The sequence below is a fragment of the Chiroxiphia lanceolata genome, chromosome 6, assembly GCF_009829145.1.
Source record: "Chiroxiphia lanceolata isolate bChiLan1 chromosome 6, bChiLan1.pri, whole genome shotgun sequence".
NCBI lineage: Eukaryota > Metazoa > Chordata > Aves > Passeriformes > Pipridae > Chiroxiphia > Chiroxiphia lanceolata.
This window is the reverse complement of record NC_045642.1, coordinates 10,526,882-10,545,380: the sequence shown is the minus strand read 5'-3', so window position 1 is coordinate 10,545,380 and position 18,499 is coordinate 10,526,882. Positions and strand designations below refer to the sequence as shown.

The 18,499-nt window shown below is 38.5% G+C and overlaps 1 protein-coding gene across 3 annotated transcripts in view; it reads right to left on the bottom strand.

Moving 5' to 3' along the window:
- Positions 1-18,499, bottom strand: part of GALNT18 (polypeptide N-acetylgalactosaminyltransferase 18) — a 227,848-nt gene that overhangs the window by 97,337 nt on the left and 112,012 nt on the right. For all 3 annotated transcript variants that reach the window (XM_032692503.1, XM_032692504.1, XM_032692502.1), the window contains one exon: positions 13,325-13,491. In XM_032692503.1, coding sequence (XP_032548394.1) covers positions 13,325-13,491 — 167 coding nt within the window. The remainder of the gene's footprint in view (positions 1-13,324; positions 13,492-18,499) is intronic.

The window sequence follows — 18,499 nt, the reverse complement described above, 5'->3', positions numbered from 1 at the left end:
TACCGTAATGGGCATTTATGGCACAGACAGAAATGCAGTTTTCACACTGATAGGAACCTTTAAAAATTGCCAGAATCAGAAATCCCCTTATTTCAACTGGAGATGGGTAGGTAGGGGAAGTTAACCCAGCAGAAAACTTGGTTCTGATAACCAAAGTAACCTGCTGCAACTAGAAGTTTCTGAGAGTGGACCGAAACTTTACTGAAATAAAACCCACCTCCAGCATGCAGATTTGCTAACTCAGGTTATATCTGGTCTAAGTTAAGCGATCATTGTTCTGGATTAACTGAATCCCCCCCTGTTACTGTTCTAATAATAAGAGGAAAGACAGCCAGAGTAGCAGTGGAGAGTCCATGCAGAGAGCTTTGCATTTTTCAAGAAAATAGTCTATATGAACTCTAAAGCACAGGGTGTACACAACACTGGGCAACACCATACAAATTCATGCAATTTTTGAAATATGTTTTGTCATATGTCAGGGCTAAGTCTCGGTGTATAAGATCCTGAGAGAGATAAATCACACGCTGCTGTTTTTCATGTTACTTTGATAACTTTGATAATCCAATCCCAGGAAGTCAAATGAACTATTGAACACACATCTTCTTTTACAGTTCTACTAAATAATTCCTCTACTGCCATTCTTCCTGACCTGAAGTTGATTGAGCTATTGTGCAGTAATCCACAGCTGATTAAATTCAGATAGATATATTCTGAAGCAACAGGTATATTTTTCTAGGGCAGTTTCCATTATAAAGAAAGCTGATTAGAACCTTTTTTTTTTTTTTCCATTTTGCTGCAACTACATAATTTCTCTCAGTGTTCCAAGTTTCGGGCCATAAAATGAAGGTTAGTTTAACAGACCATTTTATTAACTCACCTTTCCTGAGCTCTTTCTTTTTAGATATTTTAAAAGACCCCTGACTTCTTAATTTTTTTGCCTTATTAAAAGAGTGGTAAAAAGAACAAATATTGGACATGGTTAACCTAGACTGAGCATGCAGTCAGAATTACAGATCTCTGGAAGTGACTGAGGCTTAGTTTAGAATTCCTCTTCCTGGTAGACTCCACAGGCCAATCCCTCAGATGGGTGCTCCGAGGAGCTAAAACTTCTGCTTTCAGAGAACTGACAGGATCATAGAGGCTCCAGTTACATCCATCTGGGCAGAAGACTCTTTCTTTCAATGATGAACCATTTCTAATTCGAGGAGATGGGATGTGTAAGCTGACCCAGCACCACTGAGGGATTGGATTTCCTTCATTTAATGGTAACACTCTCTGAACTAATTATATAACTTTATGGATAATATTTTTTTATGTCACAAGGCAGAACCTATATCACACTGTAGAACAACCTATTAGTGAAAAATAAAGTCCTGGGCGTAAGCACCTTTCAAGATTGACCCTTAAATTAGAAATGAAACCTAAAAGATTCAGACATGTGGTAAAGATGGAGTGCAAAAGGTAAAAAAACTCTTCCAATAGGAAAAAAAAAGGAAAACAAACTCTAAAACTTCTAAAGTAGGTGAATATTCTCTTTTTTCCCTTCCATCTTTTACAATAATTTTCAACCAAGAGCTTTCATGTATTTAATCTTATTTTTAGATTTGGTAACATGCGCAGTTTAACCTCAGCATTCTTTTGATAAAGGCAGCACACCAACACCAAGAGCTGTTTGTGATGGAAGCCTGAACACTAAAATTATTGTACCATTCTCACCTCAGAGACTATGAATGTACATCTGAAAAAACAACAGAAAATCCCTATTCCACAGCCAGCAGCAAAACAGTGATTTTGACTGCTTTAAACTGGATTTACTGATCTGTCTTCTGCTCACGCCTGCATGATGCCTGAAGCTTTGCAGAGCATTCCAGGCTGTTGTAGGACCATCTAAGAGAGAAACACAGAGTAGTTCACATGCTCAATGTGTTTTCAAGGATATTTCCTGCCACCAAATTCTTTCCAGAGCTCTTACTGGGGCATACAATAATAGAGCCACTTATTCAGATTTCAAGAGAAGAGCGGATCAGTAAAAGTTTAGTTAGAGTTGCATAAAATACTGCTCAGGGTCAACTGAGTGTCAGGCAACCTGTAAAGCACTGCTATATCATTGTATAACAACTGATCTTTTCAGGCTGGTAGGGTAAAACTAAAGTACAAATTCTCTTATTTCATCTGACACATTTCTCTTCCTGTGATCCATGTGATCATTCTGTATCCACGTGTGATGATGTTCTTTTCAACAAGCCGTTGAGGTTTCCTGTAACTTCATTATTTTCTGATGCTCCTCTCTTCTGGGAGACATAATTGCTGAAGTAAAGAGACAGACTAAATGAAAATTTCAAAAGTCAGGCACTGCTTACTTCAGATGGCTCTAGCAATGTGCAGATCTAGACCAAAAAAAAAAAACAAAAAACACCTTGACAGTGTTTTTATTGTCCTTACATAGTCTTTGGGATCCTCAGGAGAAGGGAAGTTTGGATAAAGGTTTCCTTTTTCAGTCATAAAATCTCCCTTTCTTTTACACAGCTTACCTTTTTTTCTTGGCTATACCACAGGTGAACTATCATCCTTTGATACCAAAGCATATTGCATTGCTACTGCCGTCTTCCTTGTCTCTCCCAGTCTCTCCAGTTTGCTAGAGATGTTCATAAGCAACAACTAGGAATTCCTAACCTCACTGCCCAATTTCTGTTTAAAGAGCTTTCCTCAAATCTTTTTTTCTAACATTGGACTAATGCTCTAAGCTGAGTTGCCATTAGATTTATTCCTAGCTGAACAGGAACTTTCAGTGCCTAGCAGGTTTCCCTCTTGGACACAAAGTATTCCAGAGGCTGTCATGACACATCCTCATTCAGTTCTTGCCCTTCTGTACAACACTGTGCAGCACAAATAGCATTAATAAAAATCAATGCTGTTTGTGGAATACATTTTGTCTTTGTGAGGTATAAACCATACCCACAGTCACACAATTTTTGCCACAGGATTCCCTAAGTTGTACTTATTTGTGTGTGGAGGGGGAAACTGGTAAAGAGAAAAAACCATTCCTTTGGAAACTGAGAGATATCTGATGAAAGAATACAAAACCAGACCCAGTGCTACACAGTTTCACTTGCATGTTCCAAACTGATTGTCAAAAAATATGAACTACCAACAAAGAAGTTTCAAGGGTACAAATATCACTAAAATGTAAACCTTGACATTTCACATAAGAAGCAGGCTATAGGGAAATGTTTTAAAGTTGTTGCCCATACAGTAATAACAACGCTACAAGGCAGGGAATCATAGTCACTTATTTGACATGGGAATGTAAACACATTTTTCAAGTACTGACACTGCAGTTGTTCACGGTAATAAAAAACAGAAATCATTCTTTATTCGTTGGCAGAGAAGTTGTCAACTTGTTTATTTGTTGGCAAATGAGTTGCAACTTGTTTCTCATTTTAGAAGACCTTGTTGTTCTCCTTCCACTTTGTGTACATGAGCAAAGCTTGAGATTAGGATCAATAGGTCAGGAGGAATAATAATTTCATAGTATGTAAAACTGACAGACCATGTATTTAGCCACAGAAATATCTTTAAGTTTCCTAAATTTCACCACAGTTTGAATAGCTATATGGTATTTTTTTTCAACCTCACAAAACCTTAATGCTGCTTACATTCCATTTTCATATTTATATTTTACTTTGGGTTTTTTTCCAATTATTTCTACTGTATGCAAATCTGCTGGCATTTGTACTGCTTGAAGAGATTGCTTCAAATAGAAGGTGGCAGCTTTTGAAACATTAAACAATGATTAGACAGGCATTGGGCCAAAGAGTGTGTCAGTAAGGAGCAAAGGAACAATGTGGAGCCGACACTAAGCTATCTGGAGAGAACTGAGAGCACTTAGCAATTCCATCAAGATTTTCTTTGCTGCCAAATGGAAAGCAACAATGATTCATGCTGCCATATTATTTAGCATTCATCATGATTCTGAATCATTTATTGGAGAGTTTACACTGCAGTGCAGACAAACCCTGTTAAATTTAATGAAGGGCAAATTGTCCTTTGAGTTGGTATCAAAAATATCTGTGAGAAAGCTTTGGAGCATCTACCATTCCTCTCAGATTATGTTTCAAAGGAAACTAATATTAAAAAATATATATATAATAAAAATCACCAGTTTATTGACAAGGTCCATTGCAAAATGCCATAGAGTTGTGGCAGGAGGCTGATGGGGAACTCAGTTCCAGGCAGGTCCCCAGTCAGAAGTTGTCACCTATCAAACTACCAGAAGAGCAAGATTTGCCCTGTCCTGTAGAAAATAGGTTGCAGAACTTACTCAGAAACCTAACAGACTTCTAGACACTAGTGAAAATATTAAGAATATTAAGGACATTTATATTTTAGTATATAAACTGTATCTCTGCCCATATGGACTCGCATATACCCAGACTCCCACAGCAGACTTTCAGTAAGTGTCGTTAACAATGACTCTGGTTATGAAGGCCCAAGAAAAACGAAACACCTTTTCCAAACAAACAGTGTGAGGAAAAACAAGCAGGAATTTTCCCTCTCTCACAGCTTAACCTCTAAATCCTCATTTTTTCCTTGTTAATTGCACCATTGTAAATGAAAATTTTAGGCTTTGTGTTTAGTTTCATCACATTTTCTGTAAAGTTTTAAATCAAGCTTCCCCAAAGCTTCCCAGGCTGCTACTTGAAACATATTTTAAATAGGTTACTTTTCCAGTGTGAAAGGAAAGAACACCATTTCAATAACAGCCTCAGAAAATAATAGCAATGAACAAGTGAAGTCAAGTAATTTAAAATTTGGCCATCCAACATACTTTGAGAACACTTTCAAAAACTGTGCCAAACATATCTCCAGAAAAGCATGCCAAAAGAAAAGCCAACATGAATTGATTTTTTTATTCACAACAAGAATTCAAATATCCTTTGATAAAAGGTTCTGTACTTGAACTTTAGAACCACTTTAGTAGTTTCCACAATGCCTTTAAAACATCCAGCAATGCCTATAAATATACCTTTGTGTGTGCCTTTTGGGCGACCATGGAACAATCTGTAATTTATTCAAATATTTTGCTAAATGATTTTCATCATTTGGTGATACACTTGAACATTCTTAAATACTTCCTTAGGCAAATCTCTTATTACGTCTTAGGCCCTTCAATGTATAAAGAATTTTCAGGTTCTATCACAAAGAAGTTGAAGTGTTTGAAATTATCAGCCCTGGCAGGAAATTTTATCACCAAAGTTAAGAAGTCAGCATTAGTTTTATGAAAATTATCTTTTTATTAATTTTTCTTTTTAAGAAATATATGCTTGGGTTGGGAAGAAAAGGTAAATTCTAATAAAGTTCATTTAAAAGGCAATTTATATTTCTTAACTTTCTATAGGGTACAATCTTTTCATTCCTTTGCCTTTTCCCCACACCCTGTCAAACTCTTTCAATTATAAGTACCATTCTCTTGATAAGGAAAGAGAAAAAAACCTTTAAGAAGTCACTCAGTCTCATAACAGCTTACATTACTGGAATATTTCAAACACAATTTCTATCAAATGCTTCATGGGAAAAGATGTCAAAAGGAAATAACCTGATCAAACCAGAGTTTCCTTTTGACATCAACAGATATTGGCACTTTGCTCACAAATTCTACATGAATGTTTGTCACTGCATCAAATCTATACATGTGGCTGCTACTTAAATTTAGTGACGTGTTTGAGAACATTATCAACAGAAACCGTTCAAGTGCTTTTGAAGGCAAAATAATGCCACAGATGTGAGAAAGGCAAAAACTGGGGGATAAAAAAAAGAGGTTTTTCAATCGAGGAATTTCTCAGAGATCTCTAGTGATTAATTTTAAGACTAAAAGTACAGTGATGGTACTGAGAAGTGGACCAGGGCTCTATTTATACACTGGCATTGTCACAGTCAGGATGCCATCAGCCCACAGGACTTTGAAAGCACACAGGGTGAATTCCTCATTGCTACCAGAGTAGCTGAAAACAAGCCTGTTCTTACTGAATGTGATGGCACTCTTTAAGTGTGGGCCACATATGGTTTCTGAATCACACCTGTCACAGGTGATGCTATTTTCTATAAGGTGACCCAAATCACTCTTCCACTATCCCAAAGTGCCAACTTGAAGCTATTTGTCATCACCCAGAAACTTCAGCTGTGCTGGGCTTTGCTATGACCAGTAACATCAGATCACATGTGAGTGTGCCCATACCAAGGACAGTGTCATTAGAAGATGGCAAAACAGATATGAGGCTGCAGAACTCAAACAGACTGGCTGTGCACTGCATTACTCGTTAGTTAGAGTACACAGCCTGTGCAAAATAGAAACACACTATGAATTGGTGCACTTGGATTCAAGCTAATACAAAATCACAATTTAAAAAATCCAGTCCTCTTGGACTTGCAGTACTGAATCTGACAGAGAAAAAGGGGGTATTTATCAGACTGCAATTCTGCAAGTGTATTAGCCCTGAGTGAGTTAAAATGTGTCACAGATGGAATCACAGAATACGCCAAGTTGGAAGGGACACACTAAGATCCTCGAGTCCAACTCCTGGCCCTGCACAGGACCATCCCCAAGAGAATTAAAGATAAGATGACCATCCATTAACTTTAAACCACTCCTGGCTAGGGAATATTCAGTTCACAGTATTATCTGAATGCTTGAATCAGAAAGTCCAGTGTCAGGAGACTGAAATAAGAGCTCTGTTCCCACAGCCCCCTGATGTGGACAGAGGTTATGCTATCAGCTTGCACACACATTGAAACACTTCTTTTCCAACCATACAAACAGTCTGAACTATGCTATATTGCAGAAGATTAAAATAACTGTTCCTTTGAAAGGCCACTTTGTCTCTGCCAACACCTTCTGAGCACGTTTCCACAAAGGCAAATGGTGCAACAGACGTGTGATTTCTCTGGGATGAACTGGAAGAGCCACACTCAGCTGCAGTGTTCCTGCAGTCCCACCTCGCCCTCACAGCACTGGAACTTTCCTAACTGTCCAGAAAATGAAGGCTAAGGACCTTCCACAGGAGTTATACAGAATGGAGAACGTGATAGTTCCCATTATAAAACTGCATGCTGGTTATCAAGTAGCTTTCTTACAACTATAATTACAATGCTACAAAAATCAGAGCCTTGCCTCCAGCAAGGGGTGCTATCCCTTCCCCCACGTGTGATGGAATGAGAGTCAGCATTGGAGTCTGATGGATTACGGAGTTCAGACATGGGAGAGTCAGAAAAGGTGGTTGAAAAGTGTACTACATAATAATTCCTAAATGAAAGCAAAAAGTAAAAGGAAAACATGTCCGAAAAGGAGGCATCAGAGAGAAAAAGGTGGAAAATGGGAGAATGATAAAAACACGCCACAAAGGAAAAAACAAAATACCACTGAGGAGTGGAGGAGGGAGGCGTGGAGGGATGAGTCAGGCAGCAGTTTAATTACTGTGGCTAAAGGCAAGGGGAAGTTGAATGATGAAATGGATAAAACAAAGAAATGTAGCTTGTGATAAAGTACAACAAATACTGGGATGGAGAAGATGATAAGAGGAACAGGTACATTGGAATTTGAGAACATGTGAAATGGAGACCCCAACTGAAGGACGCAAGCTCACATAAAGGGTGAGGTGTATGGAATGGGAGTGAGGAAGTGAACATTTGAAAAGGGCAGACTGCCAGGCTTGAATGAGGAAAGGGAAAGTGGTCTGAGAGAAATAAGACCAAGGAGCTAGACCATGCATGGATGAGAAAAATAAGAAGGAACAAAGACAGGAGGAGAAAAAGATGTGAAGAGTGATAAATCAAAATAGAAGAGAGGCAAGAGTAATTGGGACAGATGGCCTTCTTCATCAGCAGTGTCCTTCTCTTTTCTGCTCTGTTGCTCACTTCATTTTGATATCCCACTCCACAACCTCTCCTCTTTAGAGCAGGATTCTAATACACTGCCACAAGGACTGACAAGAGGAGAGAACAGCCTGCAGCCCCTCTAGGATGCCATCTTCAGGATGCAGTGTCCTCATAAAAATCCCACGGTCTGTTTACATCAGCGGTTCATATTTTTTTCCGTAACAGTTTTGAACTGCAAGGCCAGGCCGCTCTCTCACACCTCAGAACAAGACCAACATTCCTCCCTCTGCTAACTCCTGCTGACGGCTGGAACAGATGGCCAGCGGACGATGTTTTGCCTGTGGTTATTTTCTCCTTACGTATTTCCAGTAGCTGGCACACCTCACTGCAGTCCCAGCAGCAGCACAGAACGTGCAGCAGCAAACATATGCTCAAAGAGTTGTCTTCATTAATTCAAGTTGCAAGTCCTAAATGTTACTACGCAAGTAAAATGCACAGTTTGTTACAATAGCTAACATTGTTCTCAAATCTACAATGAAGACAGATTTCCTGGTCTGTACATAAATATATCCTTTTTAGCATCTGATTCCTAACCAGAATTGCACAGCCCTCTTTTCTTGTCAATCCCTGCCAAGACTCCTGAAAACCTGCTTGTGTAAAGGCTGTGCAATAATGATTTCAGCATGAAGACCTTTAACTAATGGGGAGAATGAATCCAGGCAGATAAAGTAAAGCCTTCACAGCATATAAACCATGGCCCAAAAGTGAATGTAGGCTTGAATAAAGTTTGGCTATTTCCTTGTTTTCAAACGCTTTTATTTGTCTTGGAATTTTTCTGGCATTCAGGTAAGGGAAGAACCAGAAGCCAAACAGAAAGACAGCAAGACCTGAAGTTTTGCCTAGCAGATGGTTTTTCATAGTTGGCTGGTCTGCAAGTAAGCCACCTTCAAATTATGCTGTGATATGAAATCTAGAGTGCATTTGAACAGTATTTTTGAGGTTTATCCATCACTGCTTTTGTAAAGAAAAAAAAAATAAATCAGACAATCTTCTATTCCCAAATATCCCTTAAAAATTACCAAAGAAGAAATATAGCTTTTTAATGAAAAGCTCTGGATGCTTTTTGAAAAGTTTCTTTTTATTCAGTGTTTTGAGGACACTGTTGCAAATCTCTCTCAGGTGATAATAGTTTCATCTGACCCACTTTCCACCACTGATCCAATTCTCTCCAACACTGCCAGTCATAAAAGTAGTATCCTGTGATATCCAGCATTATTACTGCATTTCAACAGCTCTATTCATGGAAATCTCAGGACTAAATGAGAATTGCTGCATCTAACATGTTAGAATATTTCATTCATAAGTAATTAAAAAAAAGGAAGAAAACTTGCAAAATCTGAGCCTCTACCGCAACATTATTAACTTTAATATGAAAAAAAAAAGTCAAAGAGGATGATAATTATTGCTCTAGTGTAAAATTCTGCAAGGCATATTCTGGACACATTAATGCCTATTACCTCACCATGAAGCTGAATCCATCATGGTTCACAATGAGCTTTTTCAGAGAGATTTCAAAATCATCTTAAAATACCTTCAAGAGGTGCTTCATAATGCAGCAGGGCTCAATGCCAGCAAAAAAAGCCCAGACAGGACTCCAATGGCACAGAAGGTCACCACCCTGTCCCCAGAGGGCAGAATGCAAGAAGCCAGGGAGCGAATAAATCACTACACCAGTAGTCTGCAGCTCAGGCAATGCTTCTCCTAAACATGCTTCTGAGGTCTAATTATTTTATTACCAAATCATAAACTTAGGAGTACATGATCACTAAAAAGCAAACAGTGCTCCTGAGGAGAATGGGAAAGATTCTGACCCGACAGACAGTACTTAAAACTACAGTAAAACAGCTGAAATCTGTGAGTTGCTTAGTCATCAATGTGACTAAGACCCAAATGAGACAAACAAAAAACACTGACACTTGACTCGTTTTTTTAAGAAAACTTGTTCTCACAGTCCACACTGAAACGTACCTTTTTTATCCCTCAGTGACTGACTGACTGACTGACTAAATTAAATTGTAATGCTATTGTACCTAACAGCATAAATGAAACAATTCACTGTAATGCTTATCAGTATTGCACCAGAAAAGGTGGTATGGTGAAATGCATGCATAAAGCCATGCAAATGGCTCTATTAAGTAAAGGATAAATATTTTAGGACCTGCAAAATCTATTTTCTACCTTTAAATGGCACTCACTGTAATCTTCACCATTTCCTAACTTCAAACATTAAATTTAAAAAAGGCAAACTTCACAAAGAGATTAATTGTGGTCTCCTGAAACATAATTGGGAACTTGAAAAAGTGCAGTGAGGTTTCGAGAAAGTCATAGATAATTTGTTTGACATACCTTGAAGTACATGAAATAAAATACTCTAGTATGTATTTTTCAAGACAAAGATATGGACTCTGGTCGCACACTTGAATTTATGGTTTCTGAAATCAGCCTTCTGGAATTTTAAAAAACAAGTTCTTCCACTGCTCTTTTCCAAAACACAGGTATACAGAAATTAGGGATGAATCCAGGTGTTCATTGCTAGATTCAGAATTTGGCCCACAGCAAGAATTTATACCACTGTACCAGTATGTCACATTCCCTCAGAAGCAGGAAATTCTGGTGCTCTCCTCTAGTGCCAATCACTGTGTCTGCTTTTATTTTAAACCACTCTGCTATGTGAATCCAACCAGCAGCACAAGAGACTCAAAATTAAAACGTGCTCGTTTTCACTGTGGCTGGTCTCTGGTCTCACTTTTTCCTTCTAGTCACTTCCCACAGTGGGATGTTTCCTGCCTGTGAAATCCACGGCTGTGGCAGCGCAGCAAGAAATCTTACACAGAGTTATAGAAGTTGCCATCCCTGGCAAAAGCCTGAAAGTAAACATACCACTTGTAATTAGGATTCTGACAGGTCCCTGCAAGAGGCAGGGGTTGGAGCCAGCTGCAAGCACAAAGCAAGTATTTGCCCCCTCAGGTAACATCACAGGGAAACGCAGAGTAACCCACTTGTCCTACGAGCAGCAACACTTGCAAGCTAAAGAGCTGCTAACAAAAACATAGAATGACACTAAATATAAAGGATTCGTTTCAGCAATGCTTGGAGGGAGAAAAAAAATAGAATACTGTAAAAGCAAAAGGAAATTGTGAAATAAATATTTCAAGATTTAAACTAATAATAGAAAAGCCCATAAATCACCTTTGCAATCGCTCCCAATCCTACCAAAGACTCATTCGCTCTGAATGGATGCCTATTACCAGGTCTTCAGCATACATTATGGGATAAAGATGACTGTAAGAAATCTAATTTACTACTACAGGGAAGAGATGCCAGAGAAAGGGTTAGAGGAGTAGCATAAAATCCTGAAGAGAGTTGAATTTTTCTAGGAGACTAACTATGACTCTGCACAGTGTGATTTTGTATAAAATTACATGTAACACAAAGCCTAGACAGTCAAAGGAAAGGCTACCTTCCTCTCAATTTCTGTTTCCCTGTTTGGGGCCAGGAACCTAAGGATTTAAGGCACTAGAGGGTAAGAAAGGCAAGCTGGAATAAAAGTATGATACTCTACAGTACCAATACTGGTACTAACAAAAAATGTGGCTGAACAAGTTTTTCTGGAAGATTAAGTAGTTCCTGTGATTTCTTACCTATATGAGGTAAAAAAATAATGAAAAAGAATAATTTTGACAAGTCCATAGAGCGCAGTGCAAAGTGTATTTGTTAGTGAGCTCATCACAGTGATGACAGGCTCTCAGAAACACTGAGGTTTGTGATATAGCTCTGCAATGTGCCCACTGGAAAAGCTGCCTGTAAATTATAGAAAATCAGACTCAAACTCTAGAAACCACTTTTCTCCAACCAGATTGTTTTGCTTCTTCTACATCTGTCTTATGTCCAGTTCCTCTGTCTACAGTGACCTCAGGCCCTGCAGCACCGACAGCCATTCAGATTCAGCCACTGAGTTCCTGTTTGAAAGATGCAGGAGTGAATTTCCACAAGCAAATTGCAGAGTCCACGTCAACCAGTCAAAGCTGCATTTCAATATTGTTTTCTTTCCTATCAAACTGCCTTGTATTTGCATAAGGGAGAGGACAAAAGTTAAGGCTGCCGAGAGTGCAGCAGTAAAATGACATGTCAAGTGACTGAACTATATGTTGTAGAAAATCAAAATTCTACCTTAGTTCATGGTTTCTGAATCACTGTGCACATGCATGCATGTTGTTTGGTTTTTTTTTTTACTGTTTCATGTGATTTTTCATTTACTGCATCACATTGCTAGATCATAAACTGTGTCATAAAGAACAGCAACTCAAATTCTGCACGCCAGGTTACCCACAGTGTTGTATGAGCAGGTGTCTCATGAAAAGCCTGGTCAGCCTTAGGTAACTCTAAACATAGTATTGTTCACTGGGACTGATGTTCACTGGAATTAGATTTGGCATAAGTCTACACAAAGCTGTGGAGTTTTGTGTGCACTTTAAAGAGTCAGGATTATACTTTTTCCTTCACTGATAGTCAGCAGAAGAGAAGAAGATGATGTGCATAGCCCGGGGTGAGGAATTTATTTAACTTTTTCCCAATAAGTTTCTTTGTACAAATCTGAGATACATTTATATCAGCAGCAAGTCACAGGATCTAGCTACAGGGATATAGCTAGATAGCAGCAGTAATGATGGCAAGGATAAGAGAAGCCCTTTGTTCAGCATTTTCATTCAAAGGGATAAATTCAGATTCTCCTTCTGTTTTAGCAGTTTAAAATTAACCTCCCAGCACAGTAGAATTTTTCTTTAAGTTCAGCATCCTGTGCTTATTAAAATTTCATCACTAAAGTTGCCAGAAAATAAGACTAGTAAACAGTGCCCAGCATGGTCTCACTGACAAGCAAGTACCAACCCATCAGACATGGGCACTGCAATCCTTCAGATCATGGACAGCAAAACCTCAGTACAGACAGCAGAAAAGCAGCAAGGTAAATGCTGCTAATGAGGAAAAGAGAACTGAAAATCTAAAGGAGATGTCTAAGAAACACAGAAAGATGTTTTATACAAAAGAGAAAGTGAATACACACGTGAAATCATACAACGGAAACAGGAAAAGCACAGAAACCAGATGATCTTGAGGACACTCTGAAGCACTAGGAGTAAAACTTCTCAGGTCTTAGGTCTCTAATCTACTGTTACATTCAAAATTCTGCCTACCAGACACCATAAGTGTATAGTTATTCTATCTTTGTACGCACTTTTTAACACATCCCACTTGAGCATATTTGAAGACACCCCAGCAAGACTGTGGGATGAAGGAGGGAGAAAATACACTGATAACAACTGAAATGCCAGTGGGTTATCCACTGTATGATCCAACATTGGGGTGGGAAGGGAGAAGAAGCAAAACCTCTTACCGTTGTTACTGTTATCATCAACTAAAATGATCTCCTTGAGCAGGTGAGCAGGGGTCCGGTCAATGGCTGAGTGGATGGAGCGCAGGATCACTGAGAGAGCTTCATTAACAAATATGAACACAATGCTGACCTCAGGAAGACTGTCAGGAAATGTAAGGTTTCTGCACCTGAAGAAAAAGGTTAAAGGAAAGATGTAAACTGCTGGAAGTCACCAAGCAAACACAGACTGTTTCAGAGAAATCCATCCCCTGTCATAAGAACAGTACGAGAGTTTTTGAAGGCATGGATCACAGGGTCCTCGTGCTTGTTCAGAGCACATACAGGCAAGAACCAGATGAATCACTGTGCAAAAGAAGGAAACCCTGGAAACAATCTCCTGAATCTGTCTGCACAAACCAAGGCCTCGTGTGAGCTCATCTTTCCACCCAAGGCCCACAACACTGCAAACCAGGTGTGAACTTCTTTGTTTGAAGGCAGTTTTCAACAGCAGTTGCTTACAGTGTCTTTCTGGACAGTGCAGACAGGAATAAACAAAGTTAGCCCCTCACTTTAAAAAGGATCTTTGCAATAGCCACATCAATTATGTTTGCTACAAAATCTACCATCTATCTCAGTCAAAATCAGAAGATACTTTCTCAATTAAGTAATAAAATGTTGCCCAGAGAAGCTGTGGATGCCCCATCCCTGGGAGTGTTCAAGGCCAGGGTGGATGGGGTTCTGAGCAACCTGGTCCAGTGGAAGGTGTCCCTGCCCATGGCAGGGGGGTTGAACTAGATGATCTTTAAGGTCCCTTCCAAGCCAGGCCACTCTATGAATAACATATAAAAGATACAGCTCCAAAGAACATCCTGTTACAAAAGCTAAGATTGATGGCATAACCAGAAAAATAAGTACAACAATGGAAAACTTATCCATAACCTCAGTCAAGGAGTTTAATCAGGAAGAGGAATTCTCTCATAACCTGGTAGATTTTTCTTTCCTTTTTCAAAAAAATAGATATTTCAGCCACATTCCAACTTGCTTATGCAAACAGCAGTATTGAAGTGCTGCCAACAAATTTAAAGTTCCTTAGCATTTTACTGTTTGGTTTTTTCCCCACCTTCTCCATTTCAAAAAGGATTCAAATTTTTTTTTACCTTTTTGAACTGTCAGCAAAATATTTGCTTTTTTAATAAAGCCACAAGTTAATTAAGTAAAAGTAATTAGCTACTTTTCTCTGAAACTTTTAGTAGCTTAATGCAAAGTTTCTGAACAACAATTCATTCTACCTTTTTTGCGGTCCTGAAACAATTTACTAGGATGAAATTAGGCCACAGGCTGACGCAGGCAGCATTTCAGATCGACCATAGATGAAAATGATTGATGTTAATGCTCTTCTTTGCATCCCCACAGCACTGAAGTGGCCATCTTCTCTCAAGATGCCAGAGTTTACTACATCCAGGAACTCCTGTAAGCTGTTGAAAGGATTACTGCAGGCCAGTGTTTAGCATAAGAAAGCATGGATGGACTTAGAATTTTTTACATCATGCTGGAATATGATTTCTCACCTAAATTCATTCTTCAGTTCCAAGAGAAAGCATAGAATTTTTTTACTTTTTATTTTAATTTGTACAGCCAATAAATACAAAAAAGAACCACATAAACATTCCTCTTCATGGGCTGGATGGTGTACAAAACTTAAGTTCAATCAAGATAACGAATTCACATGCACGCTTTTAAAGGTTCTGAAAAAAGTCAGTGCACAGGACATGTGGCAGCCAAACCCACTGAGATACACATAATGTTCAAAATTCAGCTGCTCCACCAATTTTCTCATTTCAGTCATTAGTGTGAAATTGATGGAAATCACATTAAAGAAGCTATTTAATATTTTAGGCACTTTTCTCTCTGTCACCATGTGAAAGAATTATATAGACATGTAAAACAAAAATCACAGCCTTGAGAAAGAAACAAGTTACTTAACAGGTGTACAGTCTATTTTTTAATAACCTGGTTCATATATCTTTCAGAAAAAAATATGAAATCTCTTCACAGAGATTCACAGGTTTTTGTTCCATGGCATCAGTACAAGAGAGAAACAATTAAAATGGTGTGTGGATTTACTGATTCCCACTTGTGGCTTGATCTTTTGGCAGCATAACAAATCAAAACTTTGTTTCCAAAATGAGTTTGTATTTCTACTAGTGTGTTAATCCTCTATTCACGGGTAAGAGAACTCTCAGTTTTAAGCATCAGACTGAAAAGGTTTTTTTAAAGCTTTCAGGAGAGCTGACAGCATGTTACTTTTGGTTTCTTTTTTCTTTGTTTTGATTTGATTGCCACTGGACAGTAGATCAAATGTATCAACAGCTTGTGGAAGTGTCATTGTATCATTTATTATCAATTACCACCAGGACCACTCTTTTTTTTTTCTTTAAAGTGAGCACTAATTCTTTAAAGATGACTTGTCATAAAATTTCTCTACTTTTGAAAATCAGATTCTCATAAAGGCTTACATTTGGATATCTTCTATACCTGACCTTTAAAAGCAGATGTAGTCATTACTTACTGGTTTTGGTGAGTTTTGCTGGCAATCAAAATTTTCTGAGAAGGACGTACCAATAGAATTCACGAAGGAAATCTAAATAAAAATCTAAATACTGCAATTTTCGGCAGAGTGATACGTAACCTGTGAAGCTCAGAGCTGTGGATCTGCTCAGAAGCAGGAAAGACAAGGAAGGAGAAGCTTTCTCCATGAAACCCAAATCTCCATGTGGGCCCTCTGAATTAATCAGAGGCACAGGTACTTTCCAAGAGATAAGAACCTGAGTTCTTATATTTTTATAAAAAATTTTCATTTTTTATGAAAATATAACACTACAAGAGGCAGAGGGAGCTGCCTTTTCCTCCAGAAGACAATTAGTGCAAGGCAGCACTGGTTTTCTCTTTTAGACAGTAGTTCAGGAGTTAAAACCTTCAACCAGGACAGAAGGAACATGAAATAAATCTTCTCTGATCTCCCCAGAGAGCTAACTACTTGCCAGCTTGGTGTGATTATTTTCAGTCTCCCTTTTCAGGGTCATTCCACTTTCTGTGGAGCAATTAAATGTACAGCAAGTTGGAGTGAGACCAAGTAAGTTTCTCTAGCCTTGTGTTTGGGGCAAATCCCCTGGAGGAAGGACCTGTATTGCAGCACCTGTTCTGAATGGATGGTCATGCATTTTAAACCCTAAACTTCACTCTTTATGGTTATGTCCAATCTTCTAAGATTATAATGCCATAGAAACTCTTCTGATCGCTTTTCTCTTTCTTTTGCAAGCTAATATTTATTGTTTCCTTTTTAAAAGTGCCCCTTTGGCTGAAGGAATAAAGGCACCCTCACAGAGCCTGCAAGTCAGGTGTCAGGGCAATTTATTGGGAAATAATAGAGAATCACAGGATGGGTGAGATTGGAATGGACCCCTGTCCATCCTGTCCAATCCCCTGCTCAAGCAAAGTCAAGGGTCAAACTGGCTGGGTGGTCCCTGTACTTATAATTACATTACAATTCTTAAATACTAGCACTGACATTTTTCCAAAAGATATTAAGACCATTACAGACCCAGGTCCTTGAAGAACACACCTGCTCGTGGCACATGGAGTAAGTGCATTGACAGAAAAAGTACCAAACTGGGTATTATCACTTAGTGGATGCATCACTTATATGGAAGTTAGGTGTACAAATTTGCATGGGTGCAATGAAAAAATCACTAACAGAATTCTAGTCTCCTGCACACCTTTGTAAATCTAACGCAGTTTTGTTTGATGTCATAATTGAAATTTCATCTAAGTTTTGAAAATTGGGCTGCAAACAGACTATGAACTAGTTAACAGGTTTAAATATGCTGAGATAATTTTCAGTATTACCCTGTAAAGAACCTACAAAGCCTGTTATTTTAGTGATTCGCTTGCAGTCAAAATGCATAGATATGAAATGGTCCAGCAAACAAAGTTACAGCCAATCTATCTTTTAGCTGTCTAGCTCAGGCACAGCAATATTTGTTACCCTCAGCCATAACAGTGTACAAAGAAGATAAAAATGAAGCTTTAGCAAATAAGGTAAGATACAGTACCTATTAGATATAGAGCAACAGAGTGATTTTGGAAAATATATTGAATGGTAATGAAAATTCACTGAAAATAAGTCAAAGAAGTTGCTTCCTTAAATACTGGTGGTATTTTTTTCTTCTCCATCAATTAATCTAAGGTTGAGATATATGTAAAACATGCTATTCAAGAAATTAGTGACAAATTATATTCCAAAAATGTTCCAGATGACAAAACCAGCCCCCAGTACACTGTTTCCTTGCTATAAATCCATGCATAAACTGAAATGTTCAAACAAATTTTCTGCTTCTGATATGTCTTCCATCCATTTAAAGGCAATTATTTCTATTGGTTATCCTACCTGCTTTCATTTACATCTTACATATTTTCAATTTATACCACACTGGACAAGATTTTCCATTGCTGGCAACTTGTGCAGACAAGAGCAAAGCTGCAAATGTCGTTTGACTCCCTTTTGGCACCACCATACTTTAAAAGACAACTACATATGACACAAGAGAATAGAATTAGGCTCCGTTGTGTGTAATTTCTTTAGTCTTTTCAAATGGGTTCATTTTCAAGGAGGGTACATACCTAAATTGAGTTCATGTTTTCTTTTTTTCCATTCAGACTCATTCATCATCTTTACTTCCAGCTCAAATTCACTTATTTTCCAACGTGTGTGTAGTTTTTCAAAAATGCATTTTCCTGTCTACATTGGTTTTCGTATCGAATTGTGACAATAAAAATTACCTACTCTTTTTTTATTTTAGCAAATCAGAATTAACCTCACCCCAGATCACTCACAGAATGCAGAGCACTTGTGCATTTTCACAAGCATGTCTGTCATCTTCTTTATGTCAAGTTTTACGAGGAATGAACAAAAGAACAGCTACAGAGAAAGGGCACATGTATATGTGTATAAAATATGCTGAAGGGGGGGGAAAAGAGAGGAAATTGTACGGATCAAAATCTGAGATCCATTAGGCTCTGAGAACTGAACGGTTGCGTGGCAACCAGCGACGTACGAGTTTCAGTGACAGCTCTGCCCCGGACTCATCCAGGGGCCTCAGACCAGACCCCTTCCCTGCCCCTCCACACAGGGAGGCT